Source organism: Patiria miniata, unplaced genomic scaffold (genome assembly GCF_015706575.1).
Source record: "Patiria miniata isolate m_02_andy unplaced genomic scaffold, ASM1570657v1 HiC_scaffold_13, whole genome shotgun sequence".
Lineage (NCBI taxonomy): Eukaryota > Metazoa > Echinodermata > Asteroidea > Valvatida > Asterinidae > Patiria > Patiria miniata.
In genome coordinates this window covers 1786853-1810389 of record NW_024037051.1, presented here as the reverse complement: position 1 = coordinate 1810389, position 23537 = coordinate 1786853, and the positions used below count along the sequence as shown (strand labels likewise).

Sequence of the window (23537 nt, the reverse complement as noted above, 5' to 3'; positions counted from 1 at the left end):
GTTAAGGCCCCCAAAAAAAGTCTCCGGTTTCTGGTATGCGCGCGCGTCGCCGTAGCCTTGCGCGTCGGCAAAATGAAAAAGTTTTTTTTTCAATACAAGATGATGTCTCAAAACCGCCAAACTCACTGGTTTGACTGGAATCCTGCTGCTGCACAATTTTAACGTGTTTTTAGATGGGGTTATGATCGAGAATAAGCTTTATGTCCTGATGGACTCCCATATATTTGCACTAAGTTTAGTCGGGCACCATTTGCAGTCATCAGCCGACATTTGAAGCCCCCCCCCCCCCAAAAAAAAAAAAACAGGTAAAAAAAAAAAAAAAAGCCGCGTCGCCGCACCACTTTTGGGGCAAGCTCCATACCAGAAACCGGAGACTTTTTTTTTTGGCCTAATGTTCAAACCAAAGATCCTATGCGCCCTGTAGCTTCAAAGGGTTCGTCGTCGAAAGCCCATGCAAGATAACGGAACGGCGAAAGGTCCTCAAGCAAGCTGTATACAAGGTCAGGAGTGGATGATGTTTCGGACTCGTATGTCACTGCACTAGTCGCATCCGCGACGGAAGTGAGTATGTAAACACCGGCATGCATCTTCGGGAATTGGGGAACCTATAGTCCTCTAATGCAGAAACAAGCTCACATATTACACCCAGCTCGTTTTTATACTCATGACCCTTTCCTTCTTTTGTTCCCTTTTGTTTGTATACTTTTTCTCGACAGCTCCCATTTAGTTTGTACACGCGAATTCTCCCGAGGACCTGCTGGGCCTCGGGCCCATTGAAATCGCACACACCCAATAATTGTCCCAAGTCCTCAGTCTGGATAGATAACCAACCCCAAAAAACCAGCCCTTTCATGGCGCAAACATAATAGTCCATAAAGAAATTTAAACAAAATGACATATGAAAATTAGGCTTATTATTTCCTCCCTCGCCGTCAATGTATCGGACTTTATGACCCCTCCCCCTCACTTTGACAAAGCAACCGAGATAAACAACTAAACTTAAAATTGTTGTATGCTTTTTGGATGTGGTACCTTGAAAAATAGATTGTCAAATTGAATTGATAATTTTCTAGCATTACTAAAGTTATGAGCATTCCAATGAGACATCGCACGAAACAAATCGGCCCACGACAACAGACCAATCAATTAATTAATTTCAACTCAGAATTAAGAGCTGGACGCTCATTCGCTCTGAATAATGTGCGCAGTTTCTGAACTTGAGCCGCGCCATTTAGAACCGCTTTTTAAAACTGTATAAAAGCCTGCCAAAAACAAACAAGCAAGTGTATTTGCTACAGGACATTATATTCCTTTAAAAGTCGTCAGGTACAGAAAACTGAAATTTGGAAAAAGCACGTAAATACCAACTTTAACCAACAAATAAAGCAAAGCTGCGAAGTTCATTCGGTGAAGGATCGTTGCAAACGTGTGGCTATTTTCACATGATCAGTCCTATGGTTTTGTGAAAATGGTCCGAGGTGACTCACGTTTTGAATCGAAGTATTTCAGAGATGTATTTTTCCGTGTTGGAAGGGGGCTGAAGGGCATGCAGGCACAGTCGACTAGGCTCGGTATTGGCAGTAGCAATTTATACAGCGTGGGGGAGGGGGTGACGTGCCCCCAGCGGATGTCTGTGCCCACCAGATGCCCCCATTCAAAATCTTTAATTGAACAAACATAATATGTTATGCATGTGTATAGGCTTATACACCCCCCCCCCCTTAAAAATGTACGCACCCCCAGAAGCGTTACCCTATGGGGCCACTGACTCTATAAGTAACCACTTTCAAGTGTGATACAGAACTTCAAATTTGTTTGAATGTTATTTTGATATAAAAATAGACTTTCGTTGTTTCATGCGAAAGGTCCAGCACGATAGTGTGATCTGTACTCGGAAACTATCATGGCATTAAGACTAGAATTGAAAACAATCAAATTTGTATCAAAACTCGCATGATAAGCATTGGGAAGGTTTTTTTTTTCATCGATACATTTGTAACTTTGTATTCGTACTTTGAATTGGTAGCTTTGATTTTTGTGGTACAAGTATTGACGTATACATGGCATCTTGAAATTTTTGCAGGGGCTTCATTTAACGCGTGCCACACTTTCAAGTGGCCTCTTGAACTCGGTACTTTGAAGTCAGGGAGGCCTTGGCTTTCTGATCCGTATTCAGCAAAGGATTATCACTTAGATCACTTCCTAATTGAAATCGGTAACTTTGATTTTAACGACCATTGTGGACTTTAAGCGGAAGTGGGGAAGGGGCATCTTCAACTTTACATTATGGCTTTGTTTCCTGCGTGCCACTCTCTGAATGGTTATCTTCCAATTCATTAGCTGCCGTATCATTCACCGTGGGGATGCATCCTTAAGTCGAAATTCGGTACTTTGGAGTCAGTGAGCGGCCGTGGCTTTCCTCACACGAAAGAGGGTCTCATGATTCAACGGTCCAAGGATTATCACTAACACTGAAATCGGTAACTTTGATTTTGGAGCCTATTGTATTGTCCTATACTCAGGCGGGGCATCTTCAACAGCGTGCGGGCTTTGTTTACCGCGTGCCACACTGTGAATTATTCTCCAACTCGTTGGCAGGCATCATCTTTGTCACGGGCTCATTTGAATTCGGTGCTTTCGAGTCAGCTAGGCCTTGGCTTTCCGTGCATCAAACAGGTTTTGTATTCATCAATTCCAAGAAGTTTGACGAATCAACATGTAGCAATAAATTCCTTTTGTGAATTGTGTTTGAAAAAAACACACATGCACATAGGGGTGTACATGTACTCGTTTCCAACTGATATATTTACTGTCTGTGGCATCGATACAAAATTAAATCTACATGTATAAGGCCAAAAAAGGAAAGTCTCCGGTTTCTGGTATGGAGCTTGCCCAAAAAGTGGTGCGGCGACGCGGCTTTTTTTTTTCTTACCTGACTTTTTTGCTTCAAATGTCGGCTGATGACTGCAAATGGTGCCCGACTAAACTTAGTGCAAAATGTACGGGAGTCCAGAGAGTCCACATAAAGCTTATTCTCGATCATACCCCCCATCTAAAAACACGTTAAAATTGTGCTGCAGCAGGATTCCAGTCAAACCAGTGAGTTTGGCGGTTTTGAGACATCATCTTTTATTGAAAAAAAAACTTTTTCATTTTGTCGACGCGCATGGCTACGGCGACGCGCGCGCATACCAGAAACCGGCCTAAGATAATTATGAATCACGATTCATCAAAAGTTCTATTGACCGACTATATATACTTTTGAACGACTTCAGGTCTAGTCAATGGAAAAGTTAATAAGTCTGAAACCAAACTCTATTTGGGGGATATGTCAGTCACTCTCATGCATTCGAATCAGTCAAGATTCTGGAACGATATACATCCCTACATGTCTGAAACGGGTGATATAACTCTCAACTCTCAAGACAAAATTATTGCTATATTGCAAACTCCCTATCATTTTTCTGACCTCGGTGTGACATTGGCCTAAACCCCACGTGTAATTAGGTTTACTCAAAAGATACAACAGTGAGCACGACAAAACGTAAATCACATCGAAATGCGTTTACCAAAATGCGCAACTACCCATTCAAAGATAGTGGTGAATGCATTTTCCCAAATCTATAGGCATATGCGTTGAACTGAGTGTTTAGTGATAGTAAAAACAATTTATTAGGGCCAATTTTTTGGGATAGCTTTCACTGTCATATTAATTTCTTGTTTACAGAAAGAATCCATATTTCCCTCTTGAACCTACTACGATGGAGTTGTATATTAGGTATAATCTACGAAAATAATTTTCATTTTTATAAAATAACAAATGTTGGAAGAGTTTATGAAAGTCTGAAATTTTGCTTCCAGATTAAGGACTTTAGTGTAGGGACTTTTTCCAGATCTTCAGCTGAAGGAAATTTGATGTAAATAGGTGTACACCAAAGGCGGATCGGGGGGGGGGGGGTGGGATGGGCCAACGGGGGCCATGCCCCCCCCCCCCCCCAAAAAAAAAAAAGAAGAAGAAGAAGAAGAAGAAGAAACCAATTTTTTGTTTTAAAGGGAAAATACAACATTTGCAAACATCAAAAAATAAAACTACCAAATCATTTTGAAATACCTTGCTGGACTGTTAGTGAATGACAGTGTAAAGCATCCTGTAAAATCATGGCACCTTGTATACTGTCATTTTCAAGAAAAGCAAATGATGTATATTCCCTTTAAGTGGCGTCGCACTGCGTACACCACCATCTTTTCCTCCAAAAGATTTGGTTAAAGTGGTCAGAAATAGCCCCCGATCGCACCACAGAGCATCAAGAATCCATAATTTTTCGGGCCCCGAACCCCACACCGTATTTTTGGGACCCACTTTTGGGAGACCAAACATTTTTTTGGCCCCGCTCCCCCCCCCCCCCAAAAAAAAGGTGTTTTCGATTCGCCCTTGGTGCACACGAACACAACATTTTTCGATTAAGATAATTAAGAGCACATCCATGACAAGGTGGCCCAAGTCACTGTCCTGAGAAACCTTTGATGTGCGCATGCACCTCGCGCACGCGCATGGTATCCTTTACCCACCTCAGCTTCACCAAGGCCGCTCATCATGCGCGTGTGTATAAAAGCAAGTTGCAAACCTTTCTTTCGACATTGCGTCCTGAGAGCTCATTCGTTCAACATGGTCAAAAGATTGTCACCGAGCGCCAGAGAGCGCATCACTTCTCTGCATACCTCCGGGGCTAGCCAGAAAGACATCATGCAGGCCCTCAGTGAGGATGGCCTCACCGTCAGCTGGCGTAACTTGCGTCTATTCCTGAAGCAATTCAAGCCAGCGGGTTCGTCGTCGGTCGAGAGTCCAAGAACGGGAGGCCGTGCCAAGTTTCCGCCGTGGTTGAGGCAGATGATCCACGAGCTATACCTGGACGACAACGGGCTGACAACCAACAAGGTTCGGGAGATCTTAGACAAGATCTTCGGACTGGATGTTTCCGAGTCGTACGTCAGTCGCATCCGACAGAAGTGTGGGTGGAAGCGTCGCCCTCTCCGATTCATCAAGGTCAAGACGGAGCAGCCCTGCAATCCAGCCGAGATCGAGAGTGAAGATCGCCCTACTACAGGCTCCTGAATCGTCTGCAACCCAAGACAAAACAAACCAACCGGTCCTTTTAAGGACCAACACATTTCCCAAAAAGAGATTGATCTAGCATGGTCGAAAGTTCAAATAAAAAAACAAAACATGTTATGAAAAATAAATACATTTATAATTATGCTTACCCCAATTAAATTATTTCCTCCCCTTTTGTCAACATTTCTATTGTATCGGACTTGAAAAAACTCAATTGTGGGCCTTGGCTTTCGGATCCGTATTCAGAAAAGGAGTATCACTTAGATCATTTTAACCGGTAACTTTGATTTTGGCGACGGAAGCGGAGAAGGGACATCATTAACTTTACAGGGGCTTTGTTTTCGGCGTGCCACACTCTGAATGGTTGTCCTCCAATTCATCTGCTGCCGTATCATTCACAGTGGGGATGTTCCTTGAAATTCGGTAAACATGTATTTTGGGGTCATGAAGCGGCGGTGGCTTTCCTCACACGAAACAGGGTCTCCGATTCCCCGGTCGAAGGATTATCAAGGAATATTACTGAAGATCACTTCATATTTGAAATCGGTAACTTTGATTTTGGTGCCTATTGTATGGTCCTATACACAGGCGGGGCATCTTCAACAGCGTGCAGGCTTTGTTTACTTTTACCGCGTGCGGCCACACTGTGAATTATTTCTAACTCGTTGGCAGGCATCAATGATCTATTGTCACGGGCTCCTTTGCATTCAGTGTTTTCGAGTCAGCTATAGGCCTTGGCTTTCCGTGCACCAAACAGGTTTTGTATTCATTGGAGGATGATCACCTTCACATCAAAAACAACGCCTGGATCAATTCCAAGAAGTTTGAGGAAACAACCTGTAGCAATAAATTCCTTTTGTGAATTATGTTTGAGAAAACCACACACATGAACTCGTTTTTACAAATTTATTTTGGTCTTGTAACTATGACTACAACTTTTGGTTGAATTAAAGTTATAGTCCATCATTTGTAATTTGTGCATTTTGTTCGTTTGAAGCAACAAAAGTGCTCAAAATCTAAATAAGGGTACTGAACAACTAACCTGCTAAAGTTTCAGCTCAACTTCAGCTGTATATTCTGAGAAAAACAGCAAATCAAAAGTTGCAGAATCATGTTTTGAACTGCGCCTGAATTCAGCGTCCGAGACACGTTCTCGTTGAGCCGAATGCAGCTACGCGAAGTCGCGCACTGATCTGACGAGTTATAGCAACCGGGGGTACGTGTGCGTCGTGCATGCCAATGCTTGCACGCGCTTCGCCGAATAACAAAACGAACTACTGTACTAATTTAAATTTTCCTACGGTGCGTCTTAAGAAGCACCGTTGGAAAGGCCTTCTTTCGTTGATTACTTCAAAATGACAGCTTGCCGGAAAGAATAATTTCACAGGGAGTTTAGATCTCTTACTATCTTTCAACCAAGTTTGTTTTTCAACAATAATTACGCCAGCTACTTTTCGGATAGCTGCAAATGATGGACTATAGCTTTAAACATAAATTCTAAACCAAACAATTGGTTATAGAACAACCCAAATTTGGGTAATTGCAGCAGTTTTCACCCTTTTTGGGGTAAAATTAACCCAGGAAATTTTTCAATGCATAACCAAACGAGATACAACTGTATTTGACTTTTGCAAAAATGCGCGTCTAGTCACTCAAAGATAGTGGTGAATGCATGTTCCCAAAATAGGCCTATGCGTTGTACTTGAGTGTTTAGTGCCGGATAGTAACAAAAATGTGAGGGCTAATTTCTTGGCAGAGCTTAAGTTTTCACTGTAGTTCGGTCACTAAATTGATCAGGCTGTTACTACCAGTTCAGAAGAAGGCATTAGGCGAAGTAAAAAAAAAACATGTTTCTCGTCCGGGGTTTTTGAAAAAAGGGAGGAAGCGGGGCCTTTTATTTTTTATTTTTTTCAAGATGGCCGCCATTTTAAAATTTCCTGCAACCGTTGGTGTTCCACTGTTCAAAGACACTTTTAAAAATGAAAGACAAGTTGGACAAGAGAACTGAACATATTTACAGTGTCATTTAGAGTTGTATTGGTATTTATTTTCCGATGAATTTGTGGACTTTTTCGGTGTTTTTTTTACTACATTTTTCAAAAATAAAAAATAATAAAAAAATCCAGGCGGACTCCAAAAAGGAAGCGGGCGGGGACGAGAAACATGGTTTTTTTTTTACTTCGTCTTACAGATTATTAATTTCGCTGACTTTAACTCACATACAAATCCCTTCTTTAGAAGACATGGGTCCCTCATGACCAATCTACCTGTAATACTTTCCCGTCTTCATTTAAAAGTATCATTACCCACAATCGTGACATTCATTCTCACTTTACTCGTCAAGCCTCCAATTTTCATATGCGTTATACTAGTACTTCTCTTGCAACACAGTCAAATATATATGAGGGACCCAAGCTTTGGAATTCGCCAAATGATCAACCACAAACTTCTAAAAATCTGTCTGTATTTTAAACGCATATTTAACTCCACTTTGTTGGAATCCTATTTCTAAATTGATGTTTCAATTTGTTTATATACCTGTACATTGCGGACCTGTTGTAGTCGTAGTTGTATCAGTCATAATTTGTTTGTTCCCGTCCGTTGTAAGTTTAAGAGTATTTCGTGTATAATTTTCATGATGCATGTGCATTGAGACTGGTCATTCATATTCTGGTGTACGGGCCCGATTTCGAGTACTGGCCCTATAATTGTTTTCTTCCAAAACTAAACAAATCAAATAAAAATATATAAGCACACGCATGCTCAGGTGCCCATTTCTTACAAGCTTTGCCTCTTTATGGGCCTCTCCACAGTATCTTCGACTTTATTCAAAATGTTCTTTTGCTATTCTCTAAAATTCACATTGTCATTGTCACTTATATTTTTTGGTACTGGGGAAATAAACTGAACTGAACTGTCATATTCGTTTCTTTTTCACGGCAAGAATCCACATTTCCCTCTTGAACCTAATGGAAATAATGTTCACTTTTATAAATTCTAGCTAGCAAAAATGTTGGAACAGTTTAAATCAAAGTTTAAAATTTTGCTTCCAGATTGAGGACTTTAGTGTACCCCTATACCCGATCTTCAGCAGAAAGAAATTGGAAGTAAACCGGTGTACACGAACATTACCCGAACATTTTCGATTAAAATACAATTAAGAGCACATCCATAACAAGGTGGCCAGAGTCACTGTCCAGAGATGCTTTCGATGTGCGCACGCACACCGCGCATGCGCATAGTAAGTACCCGCCTCAGCGTCACAAAGGCCGCTCATCATGCGCGTGTGTATAAAAGCAAGTTGCAAACCTCTTCAAACATTATTGCGTCCTGAGAGCTCATTCGTTCAACATGGTCAAAAGATTGTCACCGAGCGCCAGAGAGCGCATCACTTCTCTGCATTCCTCCGGGGCTAGCCAGAAAGATATCATGCAGGCCCTCAGTGAGGATGGCCTCACCGTCAGCTGGCGTAACTTGCGTCTATTCCTGAAGCAATTCAAGCTAGCGGGGTCGTCGTCGGTCGAGAATCCAAGAACGGGAGGCCGTGCCAAGTTTCCGCCGTGGTTGAGGCAGATGATCCACGAGCTATACCTGGACGACAACGGGCTGACAACCAACAAGGTTCGGGAGATCTTAGACAAGATCTTCGGACTGGATGTCTCCGAGTCGTACGTCAGTCGCATCCGACAGAAGTGTGGGTGGAAGCGTCGCCCTTTCCGATTCATCAAGGTCAAGACGGAGCAGACCGGCAATCCAGCCGAGATCGAGAGTGAAGATCGTCCTACAGGCTCCTGAATCGTCTGCAACCCAAGACGAAACAAACCAACCGGTCCTTTTAAGGACCACCACATTTTCCAAAGAGAGATTGATCCAGCATGGTCAAAAGTTTAAATTGAAAAAAAAATTAAAATTGATATGAAAGATAAATGCACTTTTATATCATTTTTCATTCCCGTCAGCATTTCTAATTTATTGATTGTATCAATTATTTAGTCATTACTTTTGCCAATTTAACAAGTAGGCCTGTCAATAAAGCAAGGCGGTTGTTTCCGCAACTATCAAAAGGCATAAACGTCCAACGTTTGCAGGTACATGTATAGGGATTAGTATAAAATGAACGGGGGGTGGGAAGAGTGGGGATCAAACCAATTAAGGCCCAGTCCAATTTCCACATCAGTCCATACATTAAAAAACCCATAATTCAGAGTACATGTAAACAGTGGCGTAGCCACCGGGGGGGCGACCCCCCCCCCCCATTACCCCCCCCCCCCCACCTGAGATTTTGAGTTTCTAAAAAAATTATCATTGATCTAAATCTAAATAGTCGCGAATGATCCACATGATGACCACTGAGAAACGACCCTTCGACCGGCGACCGCGGACCAGTAAGCTGACAACCGGCATTGCCTCAGATAGCACCACAGAGCATTAAGAATCCAAAATTTTAGCAGAATCCAAAACCCCACGCCTATAGCTCTGAATTCTGGTAGCTGATTCAATGACTCCAACCTCGAAAACAATGTTCACAAAATTTTCTTATGCCTTTAGCTGAGAAAACCTCGAAAATTATGTTTAAATTATTATCTTTTGTGCTAAGATAATTATTGGTTAAAGTGGTAAAAAAATTGCCTCAGATCACACCACAGAGCATCGAGAATCCAATTTTTTTCGGGGCCCTTAAGCGGGCCCCGAACCCCACGCCTATAGCTCAGAATACCGATAGCTGATTCAATGACTCCAACCTCGAAAACGATGTTCAAATAATTATCTTATGCTAAGAAAATATTAGTTAAAGCATGGAGGAAAGTGGTAAGAAATTGCTTCAGATCACACCACAGAACATCTAGAATCCAATTTTTTTTCCGGGGCCCTTAAGCTTAAGCGGGCATTCTTCGTTGTAAAAATGCGAAAGGTCCAGCACGATCCAGACTTGCATCAAAACTCAGTGATGAGCATCTTGAAGTTTTTCATCGATACATTGGTAACTTCTTATTCTTATACGAAACCACCGGATTCGTTGTCCAGCTCCGTCTTCGTCTCCAACCTAAGAATCGTGCTACGTTCACAAAAATTATTGGCCTCTTTTTGATAGAATTTGGTGTCACTTATAGCATGGAGAAAGGAAAACAGATAGCGTAAGATGGACCGATATTGTACAGGAATGTGTCAAGTCACAGGGAGAAAAGTCTTTAAGATTGAGCCTATAGTCGATATGATCGATGTAGACGAAGCCAAGAAATCGTCCCCTCCCACCTCCCCCCCCCCTCTCAACGTGTGCCCCAAAAGTTGTTTTCCAAAACATGAAAGGGCCTTTCGTTATGCCAAGCGGCTTTTTTGAATTCGGTACTAGTTTGAAGCATGTTTGGAGGCAGTGATGAGGCCTTGGCTTTCTGATCCGTATTCAGCGAAGGATTATCACTTAGATCACTTCCTATTTGAAATCGGTAACTTTGATTTTGGCGATCATTGTGGTTTATCCATGGAGCTAAGCGGTAGTGGGGAAGGGGCGTCTTCAACTTAACATGGGCTTTGTTTACTTGGTACCACACTTTCTGAATGGTTGTCCTGCAATTCATTATAGCCGTACCATTCACCGTGTTCAATGGGTTCCTTTGAATTCGGTACTTCGTGGAGTCAGTGACACCTTATTAGTGGCGAAGCTGGGGGGAGGGGGTGCAGCGTGGCAGATTGCATCGCGATAGAGATTTTTAAAGCAAAATCGGGACGCTGGTAGAAGCGAAATCGGGACGGTGAAAATGGCTCAATTAAACGGGACGAAAGTTTTATTTTGCAAGGGGCGAACAAAAATCCCGGCTACGCGCCTGTTGGCTTCCCTCCACCAAAAATGATCTGGATTCCCCAATGGATTATACTCAGGTCATCCCTGTTGGAAATCGGTAACTTTGATTTTCGTAACAAGGGGCGCATGTTCAACTTTGTGCGGGCTTTGTATACTGCGTGCTTCACGATCGTGCACAGGCGTCTTTGAAATCCGTGCTTTGGAATACCAGTCGGTGAGGCCTATAGGCTTTCCTTGCACCAAATAAGTCTATTGATTGCAAAGGATTACCACCTTCGGATTACATAGCAATGCTTAGATCACTTTTTTCCCAAGAAGTTTGAGGTAACCACCTGTGGCAATAAATCCCTTTTGTGAATTGTAAGGTTCTGAGAAGAAAAGAAAAACATACGCGATTCCAACTGGCGTTCCAGAGTGGCGTCGATACAAAATTATCAAAAAATTTGAATTTGAACGAAACATCAAAGTTCTGTTTGAAGCGGGACCGACTTGACTACATCGACAGTTGTTGGAACAACTTGAGGTCTAGTCAATAGGGGAAAAACTTTGACAGTAAATAAAGTTTGCCAGTCTGAATCCAAACTCAATTTGGATCTAAGATTCTGGAGCGCCAGTCTCTCAACTCTCAAGAGAAAATTACTGCCACATAAATCATGCCATAGCCGTGATTGTTACATTTATCTATCAATTTCTTTGCCACATTAAGAATCCACCCAGAATAAAACAAAACAGGTACATCATACAATGTCAATGCATATGTGCAATTTATTGCATATGTGCATTTGAGACATCTGGTTATGTGAAATGGTTCAAGGCTTTGCAAATGAAAGTGAAAACTACATGTACTGAATTGAGGATGTATTTCATAGCCCTGGGATGTATTTCATAGCCTTAGTTCCATCAGTTTCAGTCCTATATCAATATATACACTTATGTACATGATGTATGGGTAACATTATAAGTTATCCTGAGAGCGCGAGTGGAACACGGAATAATGTAGTGCGTATATGGGACACAGACGCACAACATTTTCCGTGTTCCACAAGCGCGAGCGTGATAACGAATTTATCTTCAAGCAAACTTGACGCGCAGTAAAGTTGTACCATCGCTTTACACGAACCTTTTAGTGGTTTAGCGCAGGCAGCTGGAATGTCGCTTGCATCTTGGAATAGCGCAATACGCAGGGTTCGATATGGACCGTGCAATACAGCCTCATATCACACTGTTGTTGCCATGGATCGTCCAATCAGGATTGACGATTCAAGTTTACTTGAAGATAAAATATTATAACACCCAACCCGTAGATTCTGTATCTTGATTGGCAGAGAGAGAGCCACATGGTATTCGCTATTTTTGCTATGTGCACAGCAACAAAAGTACACTGTACATACACAGCAACCAAAGTACTATACGCCTACCACATGTACAATGTATATGCATAGTAACCAGTACTGTGTGCAAGTGCATACGGGTGACCCGGTTGCGCGTGTTCCCAAGCGCTAATCCAACAGAGCACGGGTTCAAACATTCTGTGAAAGGGTGATGTGGAAAGGCTCAAGTGAATTTTTAACTACTTTCGTGTTGAAATAGAAGTACATTTGAATTGTATTTAGATTAACTTAATCTGTTATCCCTTAAAATCAAGCAGAATCTGTGGGCGAGGTGTTGTAAAACAAATATCGACTGCTTAACTAATGGAAGTAAAACTTGCCTCCTTCGGTGATCCATGGAGCATTCTATTTTCTCTCGGCTTTGCCTCGGGAAAAACAAATACTCCATGGATCACTTCAGAGGGATAGCTATACTTTACCACTCGAAGCAGTCAATTCAGTCGAAGACCTTTATAACAAGGTCCTTGAGGCTTTACAAATTATTTTGTTATAACAGGTACCTTGTATTATCAGTAATGGAAAAAAAAAGCCAAACACAGATTTGGGGCCTAACATTTTCCTTGTTATAAGCAGGATGTTGTATTAACAGTGCTCTTCTTGCAGGGTTCGACTGTAATATTTTGTGAACTATGGTATTGTATGCTGGCTGATAAGGGGATAAATAAGGGCTTATTTGGCATGTTCATGCTGTTGAAATTCATTTCTCCTGGTTAAGAAATATAAATGTAACATGAAGAATGAAGTGAGGTGCATACTCTGCTGCTATTCTTTTCAACACAAAGTTTGATCATACTTCCATTATCATCTGCCTTAATACAAGTTCATGTACATGTATATGATGAAAGTTGTAAGTCTTTTTTTTTAAGGAGTTGACTGCAGTTGACGGCAACACATACATGTAGTTGGCCGCTTGTGAGCCCATGCTTACAAAACTATTAAAACTGTACTGCCCTCAATGTGCATATCTGTCATCCGCATACAATCCTTGACGCTTCCATAACAGCATTCCTTGACAACTGACCGGCTAGCACTTACAGCCTTGGTTGGTCCCAAATGTAGGCATGTAGGAATATACATGAAGATCGATCATGCAGTTGGTCTCCTTATAAGATGTTTCTTGCCGAAGACACTCCAACCAGATGGTACACTGGACCAGCATGACATGGCATGTATTTGGTGGCCCCGGTTGGTATCACAATTTAGGTGCTCCAAAGGCATCAGGCATCCGCTCAATAGTGTATCTGTGAAGGATAGGGTGAAATTCATATCAGAGGAGTTATTGACTAATTCCTTTGAAGTATCACATTGTATTGTCAGTACCATTTAAGACTTCTGACCCTGAAACAAAACTGGGGAATTTTAAGGGTGCAACAGTTGTTCAAGGAGTAAGAAAGTGTGCATTACATGTATTTTAGAGTCAATGGAGTGAAATCTCTCCCCATTCCCCCCTTTTTTTTTGGGGGGGGGGGGGGGAATGGAGGCAACTATTACAAAGCGTGGGCTGCCCTTAACTATTCTTGGACCAAGCCTACTTTTATCTAGGGTCCGAAGAGAAAGGAATATATTTCCATTCAACTGATTGTGAGAGTGTTTTAATAAAAATGTCTCAGGTTGATGTCCTAGAAGGAACTACTTATTTTAGATCTCATAGACTGGTGTTCCAGAGTTACACCAAATCAAATCATTCACACGATTTGAAATTAGAAATTTGAAAAAGTTTACAATTGATACAGTTAACCCTTACTCTCTGAGGGTAGTTTACTGCATGTCATTTGGTTATGCCAATGCCCTCCAGCTGCAGTTTATTGGAGGATACTTCTATGTAGCAGTGAAGGCTCCAATTGGCAGGAGTTGGAGGCCCTGGAGGGTGCCTGATACTGACCAGCTGGGGGCACTCACTTTGTTATCAGAGGACTCTCATTGTTCTCTGTGGCATGTATTGGAATGCCTGTCCAGTTACCCTTGAAATGACATGGCAGATATTGGAGGGCCATGCAAAAAACATAGGAGATTTTCTTGAGGCACATATTGGCATGCATTGGAGGGTCAAGTAGGGTAAGGGTTAAAATCAACTATGTCAAAAGATCGACTGTTGCAGTGGTATTCCATAGATTAGTCAGTAAAAATGTATGCATAGAGTTCATCTGTCTGAAAATGTGAGAGGCGTTCTGGCAAAAAGGAGACAGAACTGGACCCAGCCCGTAGTGGAAAAAAATGAAGAAAAACAACCCTATATGGGAGTGATTTTCTTTTTTTATTTTTCAGATTTATTGATATTTTTGATCTTTGATATGTCTACTACATGTACATGTATATTAAAGAAATAGTTAACAAATCGTGGAATAAAGGTGTTGTTAGTAGGAAAAACAATTAGCATATTTCATATTTTTCTCAACTACAAAACTTGAATCTTCACAGGCCCTTTTCTCAGTAATTTACTTTCTTGACATGTCGATAAACAGCCAGAATCAGCAATAAACAGCCAACTGATATACAGCCATAACTTGTCAACTGACTTTCCAATTGAAGTGCAACAAACAGTATTGTAAGGAGAATTTTACTCTCTTTCCTATTACATGTACCTGCAAATCCTCATTTGGACCTCTGCCAAGTTCTGTCTCATTTTGCCAGAATATATATAATCTATTTGGGTCAATCAAAGTTGCTCGTGTAACTGTTTAGTCCGGCCCAGCTTTTGAACGCCAGTCTGAAGCGGGTGGTAAACCTTTCAGAAAAGTAACTGATACTGCAAGGTTTGGACGTTACTGCACCCACCTTTTCTGTGAGAGGAACATGATGGGCACTCCTGGGATTTTTCGTATTCTCCTCTTGAGATCTCGGTCACAGGTCGCAACAATGTAACACTTGTGCTGTAAAACAACAAAAAGACGATGAATAATAAAACTGGGTCTGTGTGAAACATGTCTATAACATTCTGCTAAAAAAAAAAAAAAAAACAGTACTGAGAATTGCAGCTGTGGAGTTGTTGTTCTGAAAATTTGCAATTAAGAATGTCTTCACACTGTGATTCTTTTCACATTTTCATTATTTGTAAATTGCCATAGAATGTTGACATTTAATCTGTAAAATGCTGTCATCCTGACATAAAGTATAAGGATCGCATCAACTCAAAATGCTTCTTCAGAACTCCATAGATGAGTGTTTTTGTAACCCCAAAAGGAGAGTCTATTTTCCACTGACTGAGTCACTGACTGACTGACCAACTGAATCACCGAGTAAAAAGAATGTCTTTAACTGAGATCTATGGGTCAAGCTTTACTGGGAAAACCTAGTCTTAATTTTTGTTTTTAGCATACCTGTGTTACTCTCTGTACAAGGCAGTCATCGGCATACGTCCCCTGATGCAAACAGGGTAATCGTTCAAATCTCTCATCTTTCACCGTCCGCAGAGCGACGTTGTATTTCCTGCCTAGTTTCTCAATCTCAGCCATCACACAGTCTGTTATGCATGGGATACCTGCAACGGACACAAGTATAAAAACTGTATGAAAATCCAGGCGAAAGATGATGCACAACCATATAATGTATATCACAATGTTCTTGAAAATGATCCAGAATGGGTTCCATGCGCCAACCAAAGAGGGCGCCCTTTTACCTAGCAATGACGTCCCATGGGTGGGACATTTAGCTGGTTGACGAGAACCGTTCCTTGTGTATGACGCATGTACACCAGGGGATTTGTACTATGTACACGCAGTGGTACGGCCGCGCGTCACGGCAAAATTGCAGTCAGGCAAGATGGCTTCGATCGGTCATCCCCAACTGTACTTTCTTTGCCGGTGAGGGGGTACTTGTGAACGGAGCGGATAGGGGCAGAATGTGGCAGAATGCAGGTGTGTAATCTATTTGCAAACAAAATGCGGACAAACTGGTAAATTGGGGGCAGTATTTGAAAAAAAAGCGCCAGTTTTTTCCAACTCTGGTCAGCCGACCAGCGTTGGAAATTGATACAAAAATACAGGCTTTTCTTGAAAATGACAGCACACCACGTGCCATGATTTTACAGGTTGCTTTCGACTGTCATTCACTAACAGTCCAGTAAGGTACTTCACAATAATTTGGTAGTTGTGTTTTTTGATGTTGGCAAATGTTGTATATTCCCTTTAAGTAGGTGTATACCTCTGAAAACACTGTGCACACAGGGTGTTACAACTGATAATGTCACCAAACGGATAATGTCACATAAATTAACCGATACTGTATCACTAACTGATAATGTAACACAAAATTGACCGATAGTGTAGTAAAATGTACTACACTATCAGTCAATTGTTGTTACATTATCAGTTCTAACCGATAACGTAACAAAAATTGACTGATAGTGTAGTAACATTTACTACAGTATCCGTCATTTTTTGTTACATTATCTGTTAGTGATACAATATCGGTCAATTTGTGTGACATTATCGGTTAGTGATACGTTATCAGTTAGTTACCGGTACTACATAATCAGTTGTAACACAGGGCTAATAACGTTGGGAAGGCTTGGTGCTTTGATCGCTACACAATGTGCAAGCGGGTCACTCCACTAGGTCAATAGTTTGCAGCAGTGACTTTTTAAATTATCAAATCAGATAGACTGATCATATCAAATAGATTTCGTATAAGAATCAGTAATGAACCAGTTTAGTATTTGGACTGCGTGTGTACATACATGTACGTATGTTTATCAATATTTGAATATTTTCCTTAAGGGATAAAGATTTTGCCGTATGCTTGCAAAATCATTACTGATGCCAACAAATTGCAAAAAAGTTCTTGCTGTGAAGTAGTGCCCTCAGTTTTTAAAGAGGGTGCTGTATATCCTCCATATACTTGTGTGCATTATCTGGTGCCTTTATAAGCAAAAATTGTGAAATCGTGCACATGCGCAATTTGACAACCAGACTGGCTCACTGCAATACTATGAATTCATAAATACCTCAGACAGTTTAGCTATTTCTATTGGTCGAGAGCCCGTCACGTGGCCGGTATTAAACGGATGATAAAGACATGGCTAGCTGGGCTTAAACACTTTTCCAGTGTCACAATAAAATGTGGACTCCTAAAAATCCAGTGCCTCTTATCGTTTCATTGGTTGAATGTTCACAATCCTCACGTAGGCATGCGCAAAACTACCAGGGAGTCAGAATTTTATAGTTCTAAATTCAAAACGCAACGCGCCAGGTGCATTCTGCGCGACATCGCGCAGAACATGATATGCGCGCGTCAATCTCCATCAAAGGGTTGTTTACATCTTACTCGCCAGCTGAACACTCCATTATTTTGCAAGAGGGATGTTTCAAAAAGCATAAAGTGAATTTGTTGAACAAAATCGGGATGTTTTGGACGAATTATATGATTTTTTTTTACCGAAAAGGTATTTATGAATGGGAATAAATATGTGCTCCGTCGGTATTTATCACTCTGTTTAAGACCACTAGAGTCTGGGTGCTGATAATTACCCTCGCCTCCGGCTCGGGTAATTATCAGCACCCAGACTCTAAGTGGTCTTAAACAGAGTGATAAAAACCTCCGGAGCACACATTTATTCCCTTATTAAAAAACTAAAATCATCACTTGCATTTTGCATAGAGGCAGTCCATCATTCCCTGGACCAGGTCAATTTTGTTCTTGATGGAGAAATTGACAAAGTTGGTATCCACCAGCACGTAGTACGGCGGTCCCAACTGTGTGTTGTACTTGAAGAAGAGCGCCGAGGAGTACTGGGGGACCTCCCGTTCCTTGATCTTTGCCTCTTTATCTTGCTTCCATTTGGGCGGTGCTTTCTTCTTCTGTCTGTCCTTGTCCTGTCTGGAGATTGTTAGAAGAGAGAAGAGGTTACTCTAGTGGTGTGATATATATTCAGATTTTAAGACAAGATAAGTTTGGGGTAGCACCATGTGAAAAAAACTATTTTGTGAGTATGTGTGGTTCTTCACATGGCGCTACCGTAAACTCATATTGTCTTAGTATCTTTCCACCATGCAAACCTTCAAATTTCAAATTCAGATTTGTTAAAATTTGGTTTGAATTGCACTATTTGGTTTCAATTTTAGAAACTGGATATTCGAAACCAACCTTTAATAAAATTATGCCTTCCATTTTTTGTGACACAAGCTAAAGAAAACACCTGGAACATCCCCCAATTTGCTCCATGGTCTGTGATTGTAACAACATTCACTTGCTAGTGGTCTTCTTGGTATATGAATAGCCTACTTATTTGACTTATCAGAGAGTTCCCACCCATTTGTTCATTATTACACAGCTCTGGAGTGTTTTTGTCAAGGCCCAGTGGACATTGAATCTTGCAAACTGTACCCAGTCATTAGGAGGGCATTACGGCACCTCGCTCATCACTTTTTGTGGGCTGAACATGAACTTCTGTGAAATCAGATAACCGATATCCAGTTTGAAGAAAATTAGGATAACCGGGTTTTTAAATCTTCAATTTCTCCCACCAGTAGGTTACTGCCTATGCATTTTTTGTATGCCAGTAACCTTCCTTTACCCTCAAAGAGTATATACATGTACCTCTAATGCTAGTTCATTTAGTTATGAGTTTTTGCAGGATATTTAACTCCCCATGTGAATGGTTAGACCCCACCCCCATTTTTAAGTTAGTATACAATATGAGACAATGAGGCTGTGGGTGTGTTTACTGTTGGCCAGGTCACTTTTGAGAAATTCTCGCCAATATTTCTTTCAACATATATACCCTGTTTACAAGCAGGTTGGCTAATTATAAGCTAATTATAAGAGGGATGCCCCTGTTTCACTAAATTATACCAAAGCGACTTCAATTTAAATTTTGCGGATAACTTTATAACACATTTCACTCACTCAGGAAATTACAAAGGAGCATTTACGTGTAGACCCCAGTCACTGGCTCCCACAAATCCAGTCATAGTTTAATCACTAGTCAATTCAAAAGTTCAGTCACACATAAATAGCCATGTTAACACTGGCTGACATGGCTGAACAATAACAAAGGAATGCCTTCGCAGTAGTTCATTGAAAAAGTTAGTGACTTGTACTTGTGAATACAAGAACTTGTGATAGATTTGTTAGGACTTGTGATGGATTCAACAAACAACACAAGCAGATACTTACATTCTGGCATCACGCAAAGATATCATTCGTTTCATGGCAGCATATTTCTTGGTTCTTTTGTCCTTCCCCTGAAATACATGAACATAAAACACATGATCATTTAAAAACAAGAGAAGAATATAATAATTTAAGAGGCTAATCATCTTTTAATACACGAGCTGATATGCTGAATTGCGAAGGACGCGGCCACAACGTGGTCGGGCCGCTGGCACGTAAAGGCGCCTATGGCTGCCAGCCACATCGACCCATATATGACCACGGAGCACAGCCCGAGATCGAAAGTGTTTGATTTTTCCGGAGGGAGGAAAACCGGTGGGCCCGGAGAAAAACCCTTGTGGCACAGGAGAGAACCAACGCACAACTCTTCTCACATCTGATCCGCGGCAAGGATTCGAACCATGGTCACCTTGGTGAGAGGCGAGCGCTTTAAGCACAAGCCACCCATGCCAGCCCTAAAAGTGTGCTAGAATGCTATGAAGGTGATGATAATTTACATTTGTGTTGTTCACACAAGCATGGATGATCTTGTAGAATGGTCTTTGGAATAATTAAATACAATAAAACCAATGATAGCAAAATAATTTTGCACATGCTATTTTAATTAAGTGAAATAATTTTGATATTCCATTCACGTACATAATACATAAACTTCAAAGAAAATGTCAAATTCATTTTCCCTTTTTAAAATATCCTCTAGCAGTACCTTGAGTTGAGTGTTGGATACCTGGAGGAGCAGAGGCCCAGACCACAAGTAGATTGTGTGAGGAATTATTAAGACATGGAAGCATGTCATGGATGAGTGATTGGGACAGATGTGCATAATTATTGTTGGGCTTATGAAGGCGCCAATTCTATAGTCCCATTCTGTGAGGAAGCACGAACATTTTATATTAGACACAGAATAGGGCTAAAAAGGGCGCTAAACTTTGCACCCACAACTTGCCTTCATGCCTACACTCAGCCTGGTGCTCCTAGGAGCTAGGCTAAGGAAGGACGGTTATACAAGCATGACAAGTGATAGGGAGTCCAGCGTTTTTCGTTTATGTTGAGAAACTTGTCAAAAATTGGCTATCAACGGAACGAGACTTGCAAGACAGATTTAATGGCATTAACCCTCCGACGCAGAAAGCACATTTACTAACACGCTTACAGTAAGGGGTCCCTCCGGGGACCCAGATATTTAGCGCCTTGGTTCGAGGCTACACAACACAGTATCTATATGTATACAATCTCGACATGTCTGTAGACTATAAATAAGGAGGTCATTGACAGGAAACAGATGTTGTATACATAGTCTGTGGTCAAGTCGTGCACTTGGCTACCCGCAAGTGACTTTGTTTTGTGCACGTGTATATGGGCAGCCCAGGTTGTCAGGCTCAGATATGCCTGACCCGGGGTCACACACTAAAGGTGACTGCATATATCCGTAGTGGGTGTCTCTGGCTAGGATTAGATGGAAGATCACCAGAATTGGTTGGAAATTTTTTTTTTAATTAAGGTAATTAACCAAATTGGGTCCCCAAAAGGGCTAGTTTCTGCGTCGGAGGGTTAAAAGTAGCTCCGTAGTGCAGCCCTTGTGTTTCGGAGTTTAATATGCCACTTTAATGAGGTGAATTTTGGGTGTCGGTGTCTGTAAGAGTGGCGGCCGAGTGTGCCAAACATGCTGACATCGTTTTCAACAGCATTGTGTTAAGCGAGGTCCAATCTGTCTACGTACAAATGTACTATTGCGTACCACCATTTGTTGACATTTTATTCCGAGAAATATTTCAGTAATACTTGTGAATTAAAATCTAGATCTAGACAATGATAGACTTCTTTTTCTTTTGTTATACGATAACTTATTTCATGTTTTGGAAGATTCAAAATTCTAATGTAATTATCATCATTTGAAGACTGCTACTTTTGCGGGGTTACAGATATAGGCCTAGGTGTTTTCATTGGACTCCCAGTGATGATAGGGAGTCCGGCGTTTTTCGTTTTTTGGAGAAACTTGTCGCAAATTAGCTATCAACAGAACGAGATTTGCAAGACAAATTTAATGGCATTAAAATTAGCTCCAAAGCCTAGGCTCTTGTGTATAAATAACCCTCCCAAGTGCCAATGTCCACCCCCCTCCCGTTTCACTCCCGTTTTTAGCCGGCTGTTACGGCAGGCTGTGTGATCGCATCGCGGTGTGGGCCTAGACATGGCTCGGACATGTCGGACAATCGTGCGTTGTTTAATGAGGGAAAAAAAAAAATCATAACTTTTTTTGTAATGAGAGATAAAAAGATGATTCAGAAATCAAACTACTGTTTATTTAATAAGGATTCCTATGATATTAAACACTTTGATAAGTTTGGAGTTTTGTGGGGAAATTTAGAGGTGTTAAAATAATATTTTGACACAAAAAAATACAGGTTTGTTTTCATTGAATTTTGCCATTTAAATTGTTGTATCTCCGAAACGCAAGCTCGTATGAAAATGATTTAACTGTTGTTGATTTTGTCGTGTGATTCTCTTTCCAGTGATACCAAATTTTCTAGGGTTCTAAAATAAAATTCAAAAAGTGCTCAACTCCCTAACACAAACCTTCCTCACCCGACCCTGGCCAGCACAGTGACCGTTTTAGCCCATTTTCCGCTAACTTTGACAGATTTTTTGTATTGTTAAAAAAATGAGTTTGACAGAATAGATTTTTTTTGACAGATTTCTATCAGAATTATTTCAGCAAGAATGGTTATTTGACAGAAAAACATAGCAAATTTGAAAAAAAGGTACAAGTCACTTGTTTAAAAAAGCTTCAATCTTTTCAAACAAACCCTTGCAAAATAGGACAGGTTGCCTTGTCTATGTGCTGAGGTTCACTGGGAACCGGATTTTGTCGTGATGCAACCTCATATTGACTGACATTTACGCAATTTCATATAACACCATTAATCCATTATATGAGTGACTATATGAGTGACTATGAGTGACTATTTAGATTGTTTAAATGTAATCTTAACCTTAATTTAGGCAATATTACAACATCTGCCATGTCTGCATGTGATTTTAAGTGTTTTTTTTATGGTAGTGTATATTTTGCCGGAGGTAACGCCGGCAAACTAACGTTTACTAAAGCTTTGCCGGCTGCAATCCATATCAACAGAGGGCGCTGTACTCTTTAAGATAGGGCTGAATTATAATATGTATTAAATTCCCACCAAAGTTGTGTAGCACAGTCGGTGCAGTGGTTAAGCAATAGCCCTAAGTGAGTGGGATGTCCCGAGTTCGAATCCTGACCCCCGCCACAATTTTAAGGTTTTTTTTTTTTCCCCCAAATAAATAAGAATATTCTTCTTTTATTATTTTAATATGTCTTAAACATTTTATTGCAGAGTAGGCCTATTACTTTTTCTTTTTCAGATTTGTGGCTCTGGAGGATTTTTTTTAAAGGGAAATAAAGTCCGAAATTATAAAATGGTCTGATTCCCATCTTGTTAATACAAAAATACAACAATAATATTGGCATGGAGCCAGACTAAAATTTGTCACCGGAAAAATGTTTTAACAATTTAAGTACAAAAAAACAGTAACTGCGCATGTTCAGTGCATATCCGGCAAACTAACGTTTACTGAAGGTTTGCCGTCTCCGGCAAAATATCCACTGCCTTTTTTTATAGTGTATTTCGAGTAATTCATGGAAATTTGGCAGATTTTGACAAATTTGACAGAATTTTTGAAGTGCATTTGGCAGAATTTGGCCATGACCTTACGGTCACCCTGCTGGCCAGCCACCGCTACAAAAAAATCACCGCACTTCGCGCACGTGGACATGGTGGATTGGTGGTTGGGCCTTGGGGTTCAGTATTCAGACTTTCAGTAACTAAAATTAGCTGTTCGTTTGGTGATTGTTCGATTGTATTGTTCGTCATGTTTGTTTGTTCTTTCGAAGTCGATTTTTTAGTTTCACCATGTTTACTAATGTAATCCACTGATTATGTTTTAGAAAACAATTTTCCACCTAGTAAGTTCTTACCATCTTCGATGTCCCCTCGATGTCTGATGCTACGTTTATTGACAGCGAATATGCATGATCATTTCCTGGACTCAGTAAGGCAGTTTTGTACAACTAATAATCATATAATAGAGGTAC

The 23537-nt window shown here is 40.9% G+C and overlaps 1 protein-coding gene across 1 annotated transcript; it reads right to left on the bottom strand.

Moving 5' to 3' along the window:
• Positions 1 to 11646: 11646 nt before the first annotated feature.
• Positions 11647 to 23468, bottom strand: LOC119719604 (rRNA-processing protein FCF1 homolog). Its single transcript, XM_038189088.1, has 6 exons — positions 23421 to 23468; positions 19418 to 19485; positions 17889 to 18118; positions 15622 to 15782; positions 15080 to 15174; positions 11647 to 13545 (listed from the first exon to the last, which is right to left on the bottom strand). The coding sequence occupies exons 1-6, from the start codon at positions 23421 to 23423 to the stop codon at positions 13497 to 13499; spliced, it is 606 nt and encodes a 201-aa protein (XP_038045016.1). The 5' UTR covers positions 23424 to 23468; the 3' UTR covers positions 11647 to 13496.
• Positions 23469 to 23537: the final 69 nt, after the last annotated feature.